The sequence below is a fragment of the Staurois parvus genome, unplaced genomic scaffold (genome assembly GCF_062004578.1).
Source record: "Staurois parvus isolate SC_StPar_1 unplaced genomic scaffold, SC_StPar_1.0 ptg000581l, whole genome shotgun sequence".
In the NCBI taxonomy this organism is placed as follows: domain Eukaryota; kingdom Metazoa; phylum Chordata; class Amphibia; order Anura; family Ranidae; genus Staurois; species Staurois parvus.
The window spans coordinates 7,902,694-7,922,596 of record NW_028318377.1 but is presented as its reverse complement, the minus strand read 5'-3'; the positions used below and the strand labels follow the sequence as shown (position 1 = coordinate 7,922,596).

At 43.1% G+C, this 19,903-nt stretch overlaps 1 protein-coding gene across 1 annotated transcript in view; it reads left to right on the top strand.

Annotated features, from left to right (window-relative positions):
* Positions 1-19,903, top strand: part of PTCD3 (pentatricopeptide repeat domain 3) — a 134,110-nt gene that overhangs the window by 12,667 nt on the left and 101,540 nt on the right. The window contains exons 2-6 of the mRNA XM_089692316.1: positions 2,948-2,985; positions 5,619-5,655; positions 11,625-11,670; positions 11,757-11,825; positions 14,080-14,184. Of these exons, the coding sequence (XP_089548442.1) occupies positions 2,948-2,985; positions 5,619-5,655; positions 11,625-11,670; positions 11,757-11,825; positions 14,080-14,184 (295 nt within the window). The remainder of the gene's footprint in view (positions 1-2,947; positions 2,986-5,618; positions 5,656-11,624; positions 11,671-11,756; positions 11,826-14,079; positions 14,185-19,903) is intronic.

The following is a 19,903-nucleotide window of genomic DNA, read 5'->3' as shown; positions in this document are numbered from 1 at the left end:
AGCCTTTACAGCCACTTTAACCCCTTAGTGCCTGAGGGTGATACAAATGTTAATGCCCAAGCACCATTTTGCAACTTTGACATGTGTTAGTAAAACCGTACATATCATTGCAACTACTTTGTGCATCCAGGTGGATTATACCTTGTATTTGTCGGGACAGATTTTTTGTTTGTTTGTATTATCAAAAGAACACATTTTTAAATTTAGCTGCATATTTCTTGCTTTTACCATCATTTACAACTAAAGAACAACCCAAAATAATTTCTCCTGCTCCTGATGATCGCAGCGATACCACATATGTGTATGTTAGTAGGGCCCAGAAGCAATGGTGCTTGTTTTTGTATTTTTTTTAACCTGCCTAAAACACACTGATACTAATTTTAAGGTGTTTTTTTTTTTTTGTTTGTTTGTTTTTTAACTTATTCCTCAAATATACTGACTGTGGCCTTTTAACCCTTGCCTTGACCCCAACACTAACCCAACCCTGGCAAACCTTGATTCTTTTCCTTCTTTTCATTATTTTCTTTTCTCAATGTATCGTTACCTTCATTCAGAAGTGGAAGTAAATACATGGGTGGGCTCACAGTGACTGATCACTGTGATAGCCAATCAGAGGCTTTCTCAGTGATCAGAAGTTCCAGGTCCTGATCATTAGTACTCAGTGAGAGCCCAGGGTCCCTGTGATGGGGGCGCGCTCCAAGCACAAAGAGATATATGCGGTCTCACAGATAAAGACCCACTTCCTTTAGGCCACATATATGCGTATGGTTGACAGGAAGGGGTTAAAATGTTAGATTACATCTAGTCAAACATAGGAATGAAAATTAATCCAAGAAACCTGATAGATTATTGAACAAAAGTGGCTAGTCTGTAAAACAGACAGCAAATCGGTATGAGGTAAGAAGGGGATACCTGAATTCTCCAACTACAGGATGACCCTCGTCATTATAACAAGGTAGGTAAAGGCAGATGGATGCTAGATTAAAGTGGTTGTAAAGGCCAAATATTTTTTTACTTTCATGCATTCTATGCATGAAGGTTTAAAAAAACCTTCTCTATGCAGCATGCCCCCAAATACTCAGCTACGCCCCCGCTCGATCCAGAGATGTGCACTGGAGTCTCGACTATCCCGGGACTTGGTCTTCTCATTGGCTGAGCAGAGGGAACCATTGGCTCCTGCTGCTGTCAATCAGTCATTGAGCAAATGAGGAGAGAGGGGGCGGGGCTGAGCTGTAGCTACGTGTCTTAATAGACACGCGGAGCAGCGGTTCGGGAGCACGCCTGCTTGGGTGCCCCCATAGCAAGCTGCTTGCTATGGGGGCACCCGACAGGAGGGAAGGTCCAGGAGTGCCAGTGGGGGACCCAATAAGAGAAGGATCGGGGCTGCTCTGTGCAAAACCACTACACAGAGCAGGTAAGTATAATATGTTATTTAAAAAAAAAAAAAAATCTATATATATATCTTTTTAGTATCACTTATCTAGTCCAAAGGGGTTTTATGTATATGTCAGAGAAGCTCAGGGTGAGAAGAAAGAGAAAGGTAAGGAGGGAAGAGGTAGCTAGGAAAGATGTAAGAATAAAATTTAAAGGTGGGAAACGACCCATTCAGACCTTCCTAGACCCACACTGATCCAGTCACATGGAGTTCGATACAAGCAGACCACGGTACCACATCTTGCGGAAACGTGCTTCCGGTCTCTTAGGGATGAGGTGAGGTCCTCTATGTGCATGATGTAATTTGCCCCCGGCCCTTTTTAAAAATGCTCCGTATGGTTTCAGGCGCGGGGGACCCCATGGAGTTTATTTACTAAAGCTGGAGAGTACAAAATTAGATGCATTTCTGCATAGAAACCAATCAGCTTCCAGGTTTTATTGCCAAAGCTTAACTGAACAAGCTGAGGTTAGAAGCTGATTGGCTACCGTGCAAAGCTGCACTAGATTCTGAGTGAACCAGTTTTAGTAAATCTACCCCCATGTGTCTGCTAAAGAGTAGCAGGTTTCTGTGGTGGTCTGCAACACACGTGGATATGAAAAATAATCACCCCCCCCCCCTTAAAATAATCACATTTCACTTGGATGGTATAGGTTGCAAGAGTAAATCAGGCCCCATGCTGACTTTTTAAAAAAAGTTTGACATGTTGGCATTATATCTTTTACTTAGATGTTATAAGCAATAAGAGTAAAAACAGATGGATAAAACAAAAACTGTGTCTGTCTTCATTTCAGGCTGCAAAGCAACAAAATGGGATTCTTTCTAAATCCACAGTACATGCATTCCCAACCTGCACATTTGTGAACCTAGATATAGGGCCCGTTCCCCACTGTGCATTAGATAACACAATATGCCTTTTTTTTTTTTTTGAGGTGTTCTGTTTTTTTATCGCATTTTCAATGCATTCTCATGGGCACTGAGGTATAGTGCATTTTGCATGTGTTTTCCTCCCTCGGTCAACTGGCAAAAATGGACACGTAACTCAAAAAGATGCACTAATAGAAAATGTGTGTTGCGTTTTTGGATCGCTGCCATTGACTATAAAGGAAGGTGCGTTTATAAGAGAACACACTGAAGATGCAGCAAGCAGGACTTTTCAAAAGCACAGCGCACAGATGTGAACAGTATCATATCATTAAGCCTAGGTTCATATATGTGCGTGAACTTCGAGGGTACGGCAGCCGGTATAATTGAATGACGCATTGTACCCGTGGGGAAGGAAGACCCCTTCTCTTCTTTGTATGAGGATGCAGCTGCTGCAGCCTCATAGCCTTGACAGCACCTACCAGCTAGGGACTCATAAACACACAGCTCATTCTTTGTATACAGGTATCCGCACCTATGTGAACAAGACCTAAATCTAACATAAAACTGTACTGAGTTCATGAATAATAAATATTTGTAAATTTTAAATTTGCACCTTTTTATAATATACTTATTTGTTGCTCTCTCTAGGTTCCTATGTACAAGCCGTAGCCACCAAGCCGCTGCAGGTAGGTGTCTATTTTCAGTTTCCTTAACACTTTATTTGTGCTTTTTTATGTTTTCTTAGTATGTCACTTTTAAAGTGTACCTGTCATGCATAAGGACGATAGCCATTGATAGAGCTGGACTAATATTTTAGGATATTTGAGCTTTTCAGCTAGCGCCTTTTGTTGAGCATGGGGCATAATGTCCAGATGTGAGAAATCTGATTGCTAATTCTTTGCTAAACTTTAGGATCATACAGGGAGGAAATATTTTATTTATTTCAGGTACTTATATAGCTCCGTCAATTTACACAGCACTTTACATACATATATTGTACATTCACATCAGTCCCCTAACCCTCAAGGGGCGTACAGTCGAAAGTCCCTAACTCACATTTTTACATACACATACTAGGGACAATTTTTTAGACAGGAGCCAATTAACCTACCAGCATGTCTTTGGAGTGTGGGAGGTAACCGGAGTACCCAGAGGAAACCCACGCAGTCACAGGGAGGACATGAAAACTCCAGGCAGGTGGTGCCGTGGCTGGGATTCGAACCCTAGTACTGCCAGGCGGAAGTGCTAACCATTTAGCCACTGTGCTAATAAAATAAAAAAACAGTGACTATAGACTCCAGCACAGGAGCGTCCCTAGTGTTGGTGTCACCCGGTGCGGTAACACTTGGTGTCACCCCTCTGACAATCCCCGCAGGATGGATCGGATCTGCAAATTGAGCATAATGGATCGAAGTCCGATCCATTATGCTCCCCAATCCGCAGATCCGATCCATCTTGCGGGGATTGTCGGCTTGCAACCTGTACGGGGTTAACTGATCTTTCAACACCGGTCCGGTCTGCACATGCTCGAGAAATTATGTCAGATGGAGGAGGTTCCTGCTATCGTGGCCGCTTTTCCTGGTTACAGACAAGTCCCAGATCTTCCACAGCCTTACCTTGATCAGTTAACCCCATATAGGTTGCAAGCCGACGATCCCCGCAAGATGGATTGGATCTGCACATTTGGGAGCATAATGGATTGGACTCTGATCCATTATGCTCAATCCGCAGATACGATCCATCTTGCGGGCATTGTCGGCTTGCTTTAAAACCTTCTTTTTCGTGGAGAGGGTCCGGTGTCACCTCGTGCGATAGGTGTCACCCGGTGCGGCGCGCACCCCCCACACCCGCCTAGGGATGCCACTGCTCCAGCAAATGCTATAATGATGAAAGTGGATTTTTTTTCTCCAACCTAAACAGCATCTAAACAGATCATTATTGTTTGGGAAATATGCCATACATAGTCCAGGAATTTGCCAGTTACAGTGGATATAAAAAGTCCACACACCCCTGTTAAAATGCCAGGTTTCTGTGATGTAAAAAATGAGACAAAGAAAAATAATTTCAGAACATTTTCCACCTTTAATGTGACCTATAAACTGTACAACTCAATTGAAAAACAAACTGAAATCTTTTAGGGGGAGGGGGGGAGTAAACGTAAAAAACTAATATAATGTGGTTGCATAAGTGTGCACACCTTCTTAAAACTGGGGATGTAGCTGAGTTCAGAAGTTCACTGTAAGTCGCATGATTTCAAAATTGGATTTGATCTGAACGGACAAATGTTTTATCTTTTGTCTCATTTTTTTTAAATCACAGAAACCTGACATTTTAACAGAGGTGGTAGACTATTTATATCCATTGTAGATCTAGGAAGCCTTATAAATATCCCCATATGTACCTTCTGAACAAATTATTGGTTAGCACTTCTTGCCTTGCAGCATTGGGGTCCTTAGTTCGATTTGCAAGCAGGACATTACCTGTATGGAGTTTGAATTTTCTCCTTGTGCCTGTATCGGTTTCCTGTGAGTACTCTGGTTTCCTCATACTCCAAACACATGATGTGAGATCTACAGTATATTTGTGGAGTTGTATATATGGTACTATCATCCATCAGACATCACCCTTAGCTGAAATGTGCTATATTAATTAAAAAAAAGAAGATATTACCAACCATGTCTACTGTGTTTTTACTGTTCTTATTGTCAATATCAATAAAAATGTGTAGTTAAAAAAAAAAAAAAAAATGTGTATATGTATTGTGTAGTGGTGCACAGAAATGAAAATTCTGGTGCCGAAACCGATAACAAAAATTCAAAATGCACTTGGCTGAAAACCGAAATGTGCAGTTTTTAAAAATGAATATATATTTTTGGAAAAAAATATACTTTGATTAAAAAAAAAAAAGTCCCAATTTTTTTGTAAAATATGAAAGAGGATGTTATGGCGAGTAAATAGATACCCAACATGTCACGCTTTAAAATTGCGCACGCTCATGGAATGGTGTGAAACTGCTGTTCTTAAAAATCTCCGTGGGTGATGCTTTAAAAATTTCTACAGGTTAGCAGTGTAAAGCTAGAGGAGGTCTAGTGCGAGAATTATTGCTCTTGTTCTGACGTTCGTGGCAATACCTCACGTGTGGTTTGAACACCATTTACATATGTGCGCATGGCCTATGTATGCGCTCACCACTACGGGAGGACGGGGGCACTTTAAACTTTTTTTTTATAATTATTTATTTAATGTTTTTTTGTTTTTTTTATACAGTATATTCTTATGTCTTCTACTCATGTGTATCTGCTTCTTTTCTTTTTGACAGCTGCAGAAGAAATAGAAATTCCAAGGAAAAAGACCTGGTCAGTGATTTAGAGAGAGGTGTTTGCTAGCATTGCTTGAATAGTCACTATATAGTTGGTTTACTAAAACCTGGAGAGTGCAAAATCTGGTGCATCTTTGCATAAAAACCTGTCGGCTGCCATTTTTTTTTTTTCTTTTTTTTTGTCAAAGCTTAATTGAACAAGCTGATTGACTACCATGCACAGCTGCACCAAATTTTGCTGCACTCTCCAGTTTTAGTAAATCAGCCCCTGTTGTGTCTGTGTGTGTGTGTGTGTGTGTGTGTGTGTGTGTGTGTATAGTATTTGCCCCCTTCCTGATTTATTTATTTATTTATTTATTTTTTTCATATTGGTCACACCCTAATGATTCAGATCATCAAACATATTTTAGTATTGCACAAAGATAACCCAGGTAAATTCAAAATGCAGCTTTTAAATTATGATTTTATTTATTAAGGGAAAAACATCCAAACCTGCCTGACCCTATGTGAAACAGTAATTGCCCCCTAAAACTAATAACTGGCTGTCACCCTTGACGACAACAACTGCAATCAAGCGTTTGCAATAACTTGCATTGAGTCTTTCCCATCGATGTGGAGGAATTTTGGCCCGCTCTTCTTTGCAGAATTGTTTTAATTCAGGCACATTGGAGGGTGTTGGAGCATGAACGGCCTGTTTAAGGTCATGTCACAGCATCTCAGCCAGAAGTCCGAACTTTGACTAGGCCACTCCAACACCTTAGCCATTCAGAGGTGGACTTGCTGGTATGTTTCAGATCACAAACTGATAGCCGAGCATTCTCTTTCAGGATTTTCTGGTAGAGCACAGAATTCATGGTTCCATCAATTATGGCAATTCATCCAGGTCCTGAAGCTGCAAAGCAGCCCCAGACCACTGCACTAGCACCGCCATGTTTGACTTGGCATGATGTTCTTTTTATGAAATGCTGTAGTTTTACGCCAGATGTAACGGAATGCACACCTTCCAAAATGTTCAACTTTTGTCTCATCTGTCCACAGAATATTTGCCCAAAAGTCTTGGGGATAATCAAGATGCTTTTTGGCAAATGTGAGACGAGCCTTTGTGTTCTTTTTGGTCAGCAGTGGCTTTTGCCTTGGAACTCTCCCATGGATGCCTTTTTTGCCTGGTCTCTTTCTTATTGTTGAATCATGAACACTTACCTTAATGGAGACAAGTGAGTTCTTGTTCTGGCTTCTTTTATGACCTCCTGGATGAGTTATTGTGCTCTTAAAGTAATTTTCATAGGCCGACCACTCCTGGGAAGGTTCACCACTGTTTTCTCCCGTGTGGATATTGGCTGTCACTGTGGCTCTGTGGAGTCCCAAAGCCTTAGAAATGGCTTTGTAACCTTTCCAGACTGATACATGTCAGTTACTTTGTTTCTTATCTGTTCTTGAATTTCTTTAGATTGCGGAATAATGTGTTGCTTTTTGAGGTCTTGTAGTGTGCTTCACTTTGTCAAACATTTTCTATTTAAAGTGGAACTTCACTCTTAATCAATATGAACTATTTTTAATCATTATGCTGCTAGCATTAGTAAATGGATAAATATATCATATTTACTTTTTTTTAAATGTTTTTTTTTATTTACTTTCAATACTATCAATAGATTTTTATAGAAGTTTTGACAGAGCAAAACATATAATTATCATTGGTATTAAAATAGACTAATATAAAAGAATGGAGGATAATGAATACATAGGAATGCACATATTCTGATCGTTTCTAACTTTAACAGAGAACCTCAAATAAAGCCAATACCAGGAACAAAATAGGGAGGGTGATAGTCAACATCCCCCATGTATCGCAGAGTTCCCTTCCACAAACACCTAGCACAAGAAACCCCAAGCGACAGCCTGAGATATCCATTGGACCATTAGAAACTGGTAACAGACTACCAGAAAAGAAAGGGAAAAAAGAGGGGAAAGGAAAACGGATCAGAAAGACAGGTCCGGAGTAGGATGTTAAGGTGGCGCATACCCCCTACACCCACGGAGAAATCATAACGCAACATTCATATATTCAGCCCACTGTATCATGAAGCATACTAACAGCGTTTTCCTGCAGCATAATCCAGGTGATTTCTTCTTCGCCTGGGTCACAGAGACTGAAGGTTGCTTCCCAGCTCTAGTAGTGGTCATCTCTGCACACAATAGAACATAGAAAATCAAGCGTTGTAAATGTCAAGGAACATCCTCCACTAATGCATTAAGTAGAGCCAGAGAAGGTGTCTGAGGAATGGGTGGCCCCGTAACTTTCCGCAACATAGCAAAGATGTCATTCCAAAAGCCTCTCAGCCGTGGACATTCCCACCAGATATGAAACATGATTCCAGTCATGCCACATCACCTAAAGCAAAGGGGAGAAGCGGAGGGAAACATTTTAGCTAAACGCATAGGAACCATGTACCATTTAGTAAGTACCGTATTTGCCGGCGTATAAGACGACTTTTCAACCCGTGAAAATCTTCTGAAAAGTCGGGGGTCGTCTTATACGCCGGTATACGGCGAGTCGGTGTCAGGGCGGCACTTTTTCGAGGGGTGGCGCCGCCCCCCCCTCCTCCTCCAACGGACACTTAAGTACAGGGGTGGGCAGAGGGTCTGCTGTACCTTACCTGGCTCCGGTCCCGGTCCCACGACGATCCGGTCCAGGAAGCGCGGCTGCTCCTTATTTCAGTTCGGCCGCTCGATGGTCGCGCGGCTACTCGGCTCCGCCTCCTCACCGGTGATTGGGCGCCAGCGCACACAGGCGACCAATCACCGGCGAGGAGGCGGAGCCGAACGGCCCCGCGAAAATCAAGCTGCCGAACTGAAAGGAGCAGCCGCTTCTCTACCCCACTAACGATGGGGCACTATTCCTCCTCCCCACTGACACCAATGATGGGGCACTATTCCTCCTCCCCCACTGACACCAATGATGGGGCACTATTCCTCCTCCCCCACTGACACCAATGATGGGGCACTATTCCTCCCACTGACACCAATGATGGGGCACTATTCTCCCCACTGACACCAATGATGGGGCACTATTCCTCCTCCCCACTGACACCAACCATGGGGCACTATTCCTCCTCCCCACTGACACCAACCATGGGGCACTATTCCTCCCACTGACACCAACCATGGGGCACTATTCCTCCCACTGACACCAACCATGGGGCACTATTCCTCCTCCCCACTGACACCAACCATGGGGCACTATTCCTCCTCCCCACTGACACCAACCATGGGGCACTAGTCCTCCCACTGACACCAACCATGGGGCACTATTCCTCCCACTGACACCAATGATGGGGCACTATTCCTCCCACTGACACCAATGATGGGGCACTATTCCTCCTCCCCACTGATACCAATGATGGGGCACTATTCCTCCCACTGACACCAATGATGGGGCACTATTCCTCCCACTGACACCAATGATGGGGCACAATTCCTCCCACTGACACCAATGATGGGGCACAATTCCTCCCACTGACACCAATGATGGGGCACTATTCCTTCCACTGATACCAATGATGGGGCACTATTCCTCCCACTGACACCATTGATGGGGTGCAATTCCTGCTACTGATACCAATGATGGGGCGCTATTCCTCCCACTGACACCAATGATGGGGTGTAATTCCTGGCACTGATACCAATGATGGGGCGCTATTCCTCCCACTGACACCAGTGATGGGGCACTATTCCTCCCACTGACACCAGTGATGGGGCACTATTCCTCCCACTGACACCAATGATGGGGCACTATTCCTCCCACTGACACTAATGATGGGACACTATTCCTCCCACTGACACCAATGATGGGGCACGATTCTTCCCACTGACACCAATGATGGGGCACTATTCCTCCCACTGACACTAATGATGGGACACTATTCCTCTCACACTGACACTACTGATGGGGCACCATCATTGGTGTCAGTGGGAGGAATAGTGTCCCATCATTGGTATCAGTGGGAGGAATAGTGCCCCATCATTAGTGTCAGTGGGAGGAGTAGTGCCCCATCATTGGTGTCAGTGGAAGGAATAGTGCCTCATCATTGGTATCAGTGGGAGGAATCATGCCCCATCATTGGTGTCAGTGGAAGGAATAGTGTCCCATCATTGGAATACCATATTGAAATCAAATCTGATGTTTTTTCATTTTTATTTGGTGTGCGTTGGAAGTGGGGTAGTCTTATACGGCGAGTATAGCTCAAACCCTATATTTTAACAGGAAAAGTAGGGGGTCGTCTTATACGCCGGCAAATACGGTATTTTAACGTTAGCTTCCATCAAAGTTACATTTATAATGCCAGAATAAGATCTCAGAAATTGCTTGTACCAGTCTTCAGACTCAACCTCTTCCCCAAGATCTTTCTCCCAGTCAGACATGTAAGGAAACTTAGGAGAAGTCAATAGCATTCCATATATAAGAGAGATACCCCTTCTTTGGCCTATATCCTGTGTGCACCTTTTTTTTTGGAGTGACCCTACATTGATTTGATTTATTGGGCACAAAGGAACGCAAAAATGCAAGATCTGGAAGAAACGGAACCGCTCCGTTTGGGGCATTTCTAACACCTCGACACAATGGTGCAGAGTAAAAGGCACTCTATCGGTAAAAAACTACCCAATCCAATATAACCCCTTGTCAAGCCACCATTTAAATGCCTTACTATCCATGTAAAATTGGGATTCTTAAAAATATGGGCTAGCGGATGTAAGGGGGAAACCAATGTAGAGTTATCCTTCAACATGTCCCATAGAGAAACCGATTGAGAAAGAATTGGAGCTAGGGTAGGCAGGTGGTTCCGAGGAGGACACCAAAGTACATAATCTAATGTGTAACCTGGAACTGCCATCCTCTCCATATAGACCCAATCCGGTTTATAACGTCTCCAATAAACCGCTGCGAGTTGTCAGTTGTGCTGCCTGATAATATCTATAAAAGTCCGGGAGTCCCAACACCCCCAGTTTTAGGACAGAAGAGGATTTTTTTAGCAAAATAATGACCTTTTTGCCCCAAATATATCTAATCACTGAAGATTTAAATTTCTCCAACACTGGAATGGGGAGAAACCTAAAGTAATAGAGAAACCGTGGGAGCAAGGTCATCTTAACCAAATGCAGGCTGCCCAGCCAGGAAAGGTTGTGTGCTGACCACCTCTGTAGATCTCCCTCCAGTTTATGAAGAATTGGTGGATAATCAAATTTATAAAGGGATTTCACAGTAGAAGTAAGCTGCACCTCTAGTGTAACTTCATAGTGTAACTTCAGCTTCCTGCCCCCTGGTTTTTGGAAGCTTAGCCAAGCTGTATAAATTCTGCACTTTGAACAGATGTAGAGTATAGGGAGTTGCAGATAAACAGGTACAACCTATGTAGGAGGATTTGTTTAATCTCTGTGTATCACCCAAGGTAAGCCACTTCCCTGGATATATGTGAAGGTTTACAACTACTTTAAATATACCATTGGAAATGTTTTGTTTTATCTGTTTTAGCAGCGCACAAAGTACCTGTTAAAGCTGGAAATTTCGAAGTTGTGCTGTGCACATATCGGTGTTGTCTCAGAGACCATTTAGCCTCTTCTGTTCTTACCTTCGACTGCAAGTTAATTTATATTGTGTGCTTTGGATAAGAAGACAGTGGATTGGTCTGAGTACGTTAGCAAAACATAATAGGTAGGGCTGACACCACTCAGATCAACAGGTGTTTTTCTGTACTTGCACAGTCTTTCAAGGGTCAAAACATTGGGCAATTTTCATTCATTGAACATACTGCCTATGTTTATTTTTTATTTTGCCTCGACATACTCTTTTGCAGCCTTTTACTATTCCTGATTGAATCTGTATTGACCAAGGCTCTGAAACTTTAGTTAGCATCGAATTTCCTTTGGCTTGTGCACCGCACATGTATTTTACTGTATGATTGTAATTTCAGAGGCATTAATGTATTTTTTATACCTTTTTCTACTTTTAAGGGATAAAACAGCTGTCTTGCAGGCACTAGCCTACACCGTGAACCATGTAAGTGTTATTTTATTATGTGAATGTGTCTGTATGCACTTTTATTTTTATTTTTTTTTAAACACCACTTTCTTTTTCCTATATAGGACCCAACATCGGCTCTCTATAATTTTCAAGATGACCCTTTCCTCACACCAAAATCAATGAGTGATTCTGTAAGAGTACTTTACATATATATGTTCCTTTTGACTGTGCGCCAGTATTTTACCTTTTAGCATTGAATAATATGTCTAGATGTGTGTGAGAGTCTATCAAACCCAGAGAGCATGTCTGTTGACTCGGAGGCAGCAAGACTTCCTCAGTACATTTTATGATAAACATGCTATTAAAAATTGTTCCCATTCCCATGGGTATAATATTTATATAATTGATATTACTCTCTTATCTCCACGCCTGTGTCTGTTGTATCATGGCAGTGAAATGGTGTTTTCAGTCCACAGGTGACAATTAGGTTCCAATGAGTAATGCAGGCCATAGATGGGTCGAAAATCGGCCGATTTTTCGGCCGAAAATAAAATCGGCCGATTTTCGGATCGTTAGTGGGCTAAATGTTCGGCCGTTTTTTCGGTATTTTGGCAGATTTTTTTTATCGGTAAAGTTGGAAAAAAATCGGCCGATTTTGCCGATCGGCCGATTTTCACGGCAATGATGGGCAAATCGGCCGATCTTTTACCGATAAAAAAATCTGCGCATGAGCAGTGACCTGCAAGAGGAAGAGGAGGATGAGGAAGAGGAGGATGAGGAAGAGGAGGATGAAGAAGAGGAGGATGAAGAAGAGGAAGAAGAGGATGAAGATGAAGAGGATGAAGAAGAAAAGGAATTCCAGTCTGGCAAAAAGTGTCCCTGCAGAGAGCTCCGCTATTTCTTTGACAGTTCCTTGTCATTTATAGCAGTTGCAACAATGTATCTATTTGTTTCCGAATAAAAACATCTGTATCCTAAATGGATACAAATAGATACATTGTTGCAACCGCTATAAATGTCAAGGAACTGTCTAAGAAATATCGGACCTCTCTGCAGGGACACTTTTTGCCGTAACGTCGGCCGCTTGAACGACCGATTTTTGGTTTTTAAAAGAAAAATCGCCCGATTTTCGATCAGTCTATGGCCTGCATAACTTTCACGCAGTTGTTTCTGTACTGAATGCATCCAAAATTCAATGATTCAGCACTTCCCGGATTAAGATCATTATCCTAGTGCTGAGAGCAGGGTAGGCATAAGATCATGGAGTTTCTGAACCCCCAGAAGATGGGGGTGACTGAAATCAAGTGTGGAAATGGCAACACTCCAAGGGGTAAAGATCACCTAAATGAACGTGTGCTCAATGGCCAAACTGTCACCTGATCACACCTATAGCCTCCCAAAGGCAACAATTACCCATGTGTACCATTGTATAGTGAGCATGGCATATTTCAGGCTTTAGCATGAACACTGTATGATAGTTATAGCAAACTGCTTCTACGGGTTGCAGGATATAAAATCAGTCAGTGTTGATGAGGGATCCTATCCCTCCCATAGAGCCATTGTGTTCCCCTTGTGGGGGGGCAGGGGGAGTTATACCCGCCAGGAGAACACCTTGATTACTGCTAGTGGCTATAATACAACTAGCAATAATGACATATAAAATACAACAGACTAGTTGTACTCAAGTTGATTGATCAACTTGGGTACAGTCAGCCTGCCCATACATGGTTCGAATCTCGGCCAGTCCCTGCAGAACTGGCCAAGATTCAAACAGTCTATGGCCAGCTTTAGATGTTTTTTCTGTTATAACCGTGAGTTATAAAAGAACTATAGGCAAAACGTGTTTTTTCTTTTTTTTTTTTTTTCCATTTTGGATAGAGCAAGGTAGGGTATAACCCCTGTCAGTTTTTTTTCTTTGCCATCTGCTCCCCATTGCGGAGATTTCCATTCACTTCCTGTCCCATAGCCAAACAGGAAGTGAGAGGACATCCGTGCAAATTGAGAGAATCTCTAGGGGCCTCCAGGTCCTAGTGTCCCCATTGGAAGATTTCCCCTCTGTTACTTTTCTGGGGACAACTGAAAATTTGGGATCTTCTTTTACTTTCACTTGCAATGATAATGGTAAACAGGACAAATAGGGTGAATCTCTATAACAGGGGCACAGACAGCAATAAAAACTGACAAAGGTTCTAATCCCTCACTACTCTATACAAAACTAATAAAAGGTTTTACTTTAGTTATACTTTGACTTTTAGTGGGTATTTTATAGATTATATTGTATGAGCCTTGATGAATTTGTGTAAGCATTCTATGGAAAGTCCACAATCTCCTATACTATTGTGGTTTTTTTAAATCTATAAAATCTCTTGACTGTTTTAGAGATTGGGTCAAACATTGGTATGATGACATTGTAACATGAAATTGTGTTTTTGTCTTTTCATCCAGATTACATTTTCCATGTCTAAGGAGTCTGGAAGAAATGCTGCAAAATATATTGTGAATATGTATCCCAATCTGTTTGAGAGCCAACTAGCCGAGCCTCACATTCCAGTACGTATACCTGTTACCAGGGGTGGACTGACAACTCATGGGGCTCCTAGGCAATAGGAAATCATGGGGCCCCTGTGTCCTCACCCACACTCAAACCACATCCAAAAAAGCCTATGAATGGTACCAGGGGCATCTCATGGGGCCCCCTACTGACCCTGGGCCCTCGGGCAGTGCCCGAGAGCCTAAATGGTCAGTCCGCCCCTGCCTGTTACATATCCGCTCAGCTGCAGACAAATAATTACAATACATAGTTAAAAAATGCATATATAGTATCTCTCTCAGAGAAGTGAGTACACCCCTCACATTTTTGTAAATATTTTATTAGCATTTTCATGTGACATCACTGAAGAAATGACATTTTGCTGCAATGTGACCTAGCGAGTGTACAGCTTGTATAACAGTGTAAATTTTCTGCCCCCTCAAAATAACTCAACACACAGCCTTTAATGTCTAAACCGCTGGCAACAAAAGTGAGTACACCCCTAAGTGACAATGTCCAAATTGGGCCCAAAGTGTCAATATTTTGTGTGGTCACCATTTATTTTCCAGCACTGCCTTAACCCTCTTGGTCATGGAGTTCACCAGAGCTTCACAGATTGCCACTGGAGTCCTCTTCCACTCCTCCATGATGACATCACAGAGCTGGTGGATGTTAGAGACCTTGCGCTCCTCCACCTTCCGTTTTGAGGATGCCCCACAGATTCTCTATAGGGTTTAGGTCTGGAGACATGCTTAAGTCAGTGGTTGTCTTAGAGGTGTGTTTGGAGTCCTTATCATGTTGGAATACTGCCCTGCGGCCCAGTCTCCCAAGGGAGGGGATCATGCCCTGCTTCAGTATGTCACAGTACATGTTGGCATTCATGGTTCCCTCAATGAACTGTAGCTCCCCAGTGCCGGCAGCACTCATGCAGCCCCAAACCATGACACTCCCACCACCATGCTTGACTGTAGGTAAGACACACTTGTCTTTGTACTCCTCACCTGGTTGCCGCCACACACACTTGACACCATCTGAACCAAATCAGTTTATCTTGGTCTCATCAGACCACAGGACATGGTTCCAGTAATCCATGTCCTTAGTCTGCTTGTCTTCAGCAAACTGTTTGCGGGCTTTCTTGTGCATCATCTTTAGAAGAGGCTTTTTTCTAGGATGACAGCCATGCAGACCAATTTAATGCAGAGTGTAGCATATGGTCTGAGCACTGACAGGCTGACCCCCCACCCCTTCAACCTCTGCAGCAAGGCTGGCAGCAATCATACGTCTATCTCCCAAAGACAACCTCTAGATACGACGCTGAGCACGTGCACTCAACTTCTTTGGTGGACCATGGTGAGGCCTGTTCTGAGTGGAACCTGTCCTGTTAAACTGCTGTATGGTCTTGGCCACCATGCTGCAGCTCAGTTTCAGGGTCTTGGCAATCTTCTTATAGCCTAGCCAATCTTTATGTAGAGCAACAATTCTTTTTCTCAGATCCTCAGAGAGTTCTTTGCCATGAAGTGCCATGTTGAACTTCCAGTGACCAGTATGAGAGAGTGAGAGCGATAACACCAAATTTAACACACCTGCTCCTCATTCACACCTGAGACCTTGTAACACTAACGAGTCACATGACACCGGGGAGGGAAAATGGCTAATTGGGCCCAATTTGGACATTTTCACTTAGGGGTGTACTCACTTTTGTTGCCAGCGGTTTAGACATTAATGGCTGTGTGTTGAGTTATTTTGAGGGGACAGCAAATTTACATGTTATACAAGCTGTACATTCACTACCTCACATTGTAGCAAAGTGTCATTTCTTCAGTGTTGTCACATTAAAGATATAATAAATATTTACAAAACTGTGAGGGGTGACCTCACTTCTGGGAGATACTGTGTGTTGTCTTTAGTAATTCTGTGCAACCAGTGTTGTGATTCAGAGACTGCTAGATAACCTAGCCAGGTCCAAACCTCTATAGCAAGATGTGGGCACATTTTCAGCTCCCTGACTGGACAATAATAAAGGAGCTGAAAACTGATGAGATCATTCCTCTGCTACCTCTGCTTTCTCCTCCTATCTGCATGTACACTGCCTTCCCATATACACTTAAGCATAGCCTTATTGGCTCCAAGAGCTGGTCATCAAGGGTGTGAATACGTTTTAGGAGGGCTGTATTTTCAACATGAAAGCAAAATCAAGAACACCGGGACAGCACCTTAAACTTTTCTATGTTTCTATGTAGAAACAGGGTTTTAGCTACAAACATCCATAGGAAGTGGGTTAGGACTACAGAACACCTGCCCTCCCCCATAACATAAGGGGGACATGCTCTTTAGCTCGCATTGAGACCTAAAATAGTGTAACTGATAACCATGCAGAACGGATAGAGGGCACAGAAAGTTACCATCCCACTAGATTTCTGACAGGAGATTAGGAGGTCATAGCAAAACATTTTTAGTGGTTTATTGAAAAGATCAGATGGAAGCAAATAAAAGTTCATAGATAGGGGTTACATACACTTTATTAGTTAATGGGGGGTGGAGTGGAAAACTAATTATGTTTAAACTGGTTTTAGGTCAACTTAAAAGTATCCAAAGCCAAATTTTTAAAGTTTGGATAAAGTGGGGAGGGGTTAGAACCACTGCCAGGGTTTATTGCTTTCTGTGTCCCCATTGGGAAATTCCCCCTTTATATTTTATCCTGGTGTCCATTGTTACACTGAAGGCCTGAAATTTTTAGCTGTCACCAGAACAGCAATAGAGGGAACATTTTCCAATGGTCATACTTCATTTGAATGACAAGCTTCACGCAATGCGATTTGCCACACAACCATTATGGCAAACTGTGTTCCTTATCAATTCTTAATTGGGGTGGAGAAGGATTGCTCATTTGATCATCTCTCTATACATTTAGACCAGCTTATGGGGGAAGTCACAGATGGGGGGAGGGGGTACACTCACAGATGGCATTGTCCTGCATGAGTGCATTTTCTGCTGGAGTGTGAAACAGCAGTAGAACACACAGCAGTAGAACACACAGCAGTAGAACACACAGCAGTAGAACACACAGCAGTAGAACACACAGCAGTAGAACACACAGCAGTAGAACACACAGCAGTAGAACACACAGCAGTAGAACACACAGCAGTAGAACACAGCAGGATAACGAAAGCAGCAAGAAGATACAACAAAGAATTCTACTGCACTCTGGAGGGACTGCAGGCAAAACATAATATGTCCCTGCTTTCATATTACTATCCTCTGTTCTCAAAATCTCATTTCTTTACCCCTCTGCTCTACCCCAAAGCTTATACATATCACCCTCACTGCTACCATCTCCCTACTACTGCTCTCATCACCTCCTGCTGATACTTAACTCACCTGCTGACCCAAACACCAGGACAGGAAGACATGTGCACTCGTATACATCCCGCTTCCATCTTACTTTCCTCACCCTCCTTCTCATAACGTCTGGGGATATCACCACAAACCCTGGTCCTCCACTATCTCACCCCCACACCAGGCACCCTCCTTCCTCCAGGAGTAGCCACAATCCGCTCAATTTAATCTCAATTCCCATGCTCCTAAAAACCACGCTCCCTTTTTCATGTGCATTCTGGAATGCCCGCTCTGTCTATAATAAGCTCACCTCTGTCCATGACCATTTTGTCTCCCGCTCCCTTAACCTACTAGCAATTACAGAAACCTGGCTTCAAGCATCAGATTCTTCTTCTCCCGCAGCACTTTCCTATGGAGGCCTCCACTGGACTCACTCACCCAGACCCAGTGGTCGGAAAGGTGGTGGAGTTGGTTTGCTTCTATTCCCACTGAGTACCTTTCAAGTCCTCCATAACCCTCCCTCTCTATCCTTCTCTTCTTTCAAAACTCACTGCATTCGGCTGTTTTCTCCCATTTCTCTGAGGATTGCAATGATCTATCGTCCTGGACCAGTCTCGCGTTTTCTTGATGACTTCTATGCCTGGCTACCCTACTTTCTCTCCTCTGAACTACCCACTATCATTTTTGGTTATTTTAATATCCCCGTTAATGTGAACTACCCGGCTACATCCCAACTCTTCAACCTAACCTCATCTTTTGCCTTAACGCAATGCACACAGTCCTCCACTCACTCTGATGGGAATACATTAGACATTGTCTTCTCCCATCTTTGCACTCCCTACAACCTCACAAACGCCTCCTTTCCTCTCTCTCATCACAATCTCATCACATTGACAGTGTCCTCATCTTCAAACACTTATCCCTCCAAGCAGCAAACAATTACCCGCAGAAACCTTCACAACATTAACCCTCTTCTCTGCAAATGACCACCTCTATGACAGAATCTTTCCCCTGTCCTACCCTGACCTGGCTACTTCTGTCTACAACAGTTCACTTTCATCCACACTAGACTCACTTGCTCCTCTAACTACATGAAGTATCAGGCCCTGGCTATTACAACCGTGGCAGACTGACGATACCAGAAATCTTAACATACATAGTCGTGCACTGGAGCGATTGTGGCATAAAACCAAATCCCAGCAAGTATTCATCCTATATAAATCTGCTTTCCTAAAATATAATTCCTCCCTCCATGCTGTCAAACAAGCCTACTTTGTCACTTTTATTAATACCTTTTCATCCAGTCCTCGTCGTTTCTTCTCTACTTTTAATTCTCTACTTTCTCCACCTCCACCCAATAACTCAGTCAGTGCTTACGAGAGTGCCAGTCATTTAAAAAACAAGATTGATGCAATTCACAGGGCATCTCCACTACACAGACCTCTATCCCATTTAGCATACCTTATACTAAACCTCCGTCAATACATTCCTCTTTTGACCTTGCTACTACTGAAGAGGTTACTAAAGTTTTCTCAGAAGCCCTTCTCACAATCTGCTTCCTGGATCATGTTCTCTCACAACTACTACGGTCACCCTCTTCTTCTATGCTTTGCTCCCTCATTCACATCTTCAATCTCTCCCTCTCTACAGGCACCTTCCCCTGCTCTCTAAAGCATGCGCACATCACTCCCATACTTAAAAAGCCCTCCCTGGACCCCACCAACCTGAACAACTTAAGACCCATCTCCCTGCTCCCGTTTTACCTCTAAACTCTTAGAATGCTTAGTCTACAGTCTCCTGAGCTCCTACCTCACCGACAACAACCTTCTTGACCCTTTACAGTCTGGCTTTTGCTCACTCCACTCCACTGAAACTGCCCTACTAAAACTCACTAATGATCTACTAACTGCTAAAACCAATGGCCACTATTCCGTACTCTTACTACTTGACCTCTTTGCGGCTTTTGCTACTGTTGACAATCCCCTCCTCCTCAAAAAAACTCCACTCTCTTGACCTCCAAGATTCTGCTCTCTTGCTCTCTCCTTGTTCTCCTCCTACCTTTCGCAGCACTGCTTCAAAGTTACCTATAACTCTCTCTCCTCCTCTTCACTTTCACTTTCTGTAGGAGTACCTCAAGGTTCTGTCCTTGGACCCCTTCTCTTCTCCATCTACACCTCCTCTCTTGGTCACTTGATAAACTCCCATGGCTTCAAGTACCATCTATATGCTGATGACACACAAATCTATCTTTCTAATCCTCACCCCTTCAGTCTCCTCTCACATTACTAACCTACTAAGTGACATATCGGCATGGATGTCACTCCACTTCCTCAAGCTCAATCTTTCCAAAACTGAGCTCATATTATTCCCTCTAGCCCCTGCCCCCTCCCCTCCATCAAGATC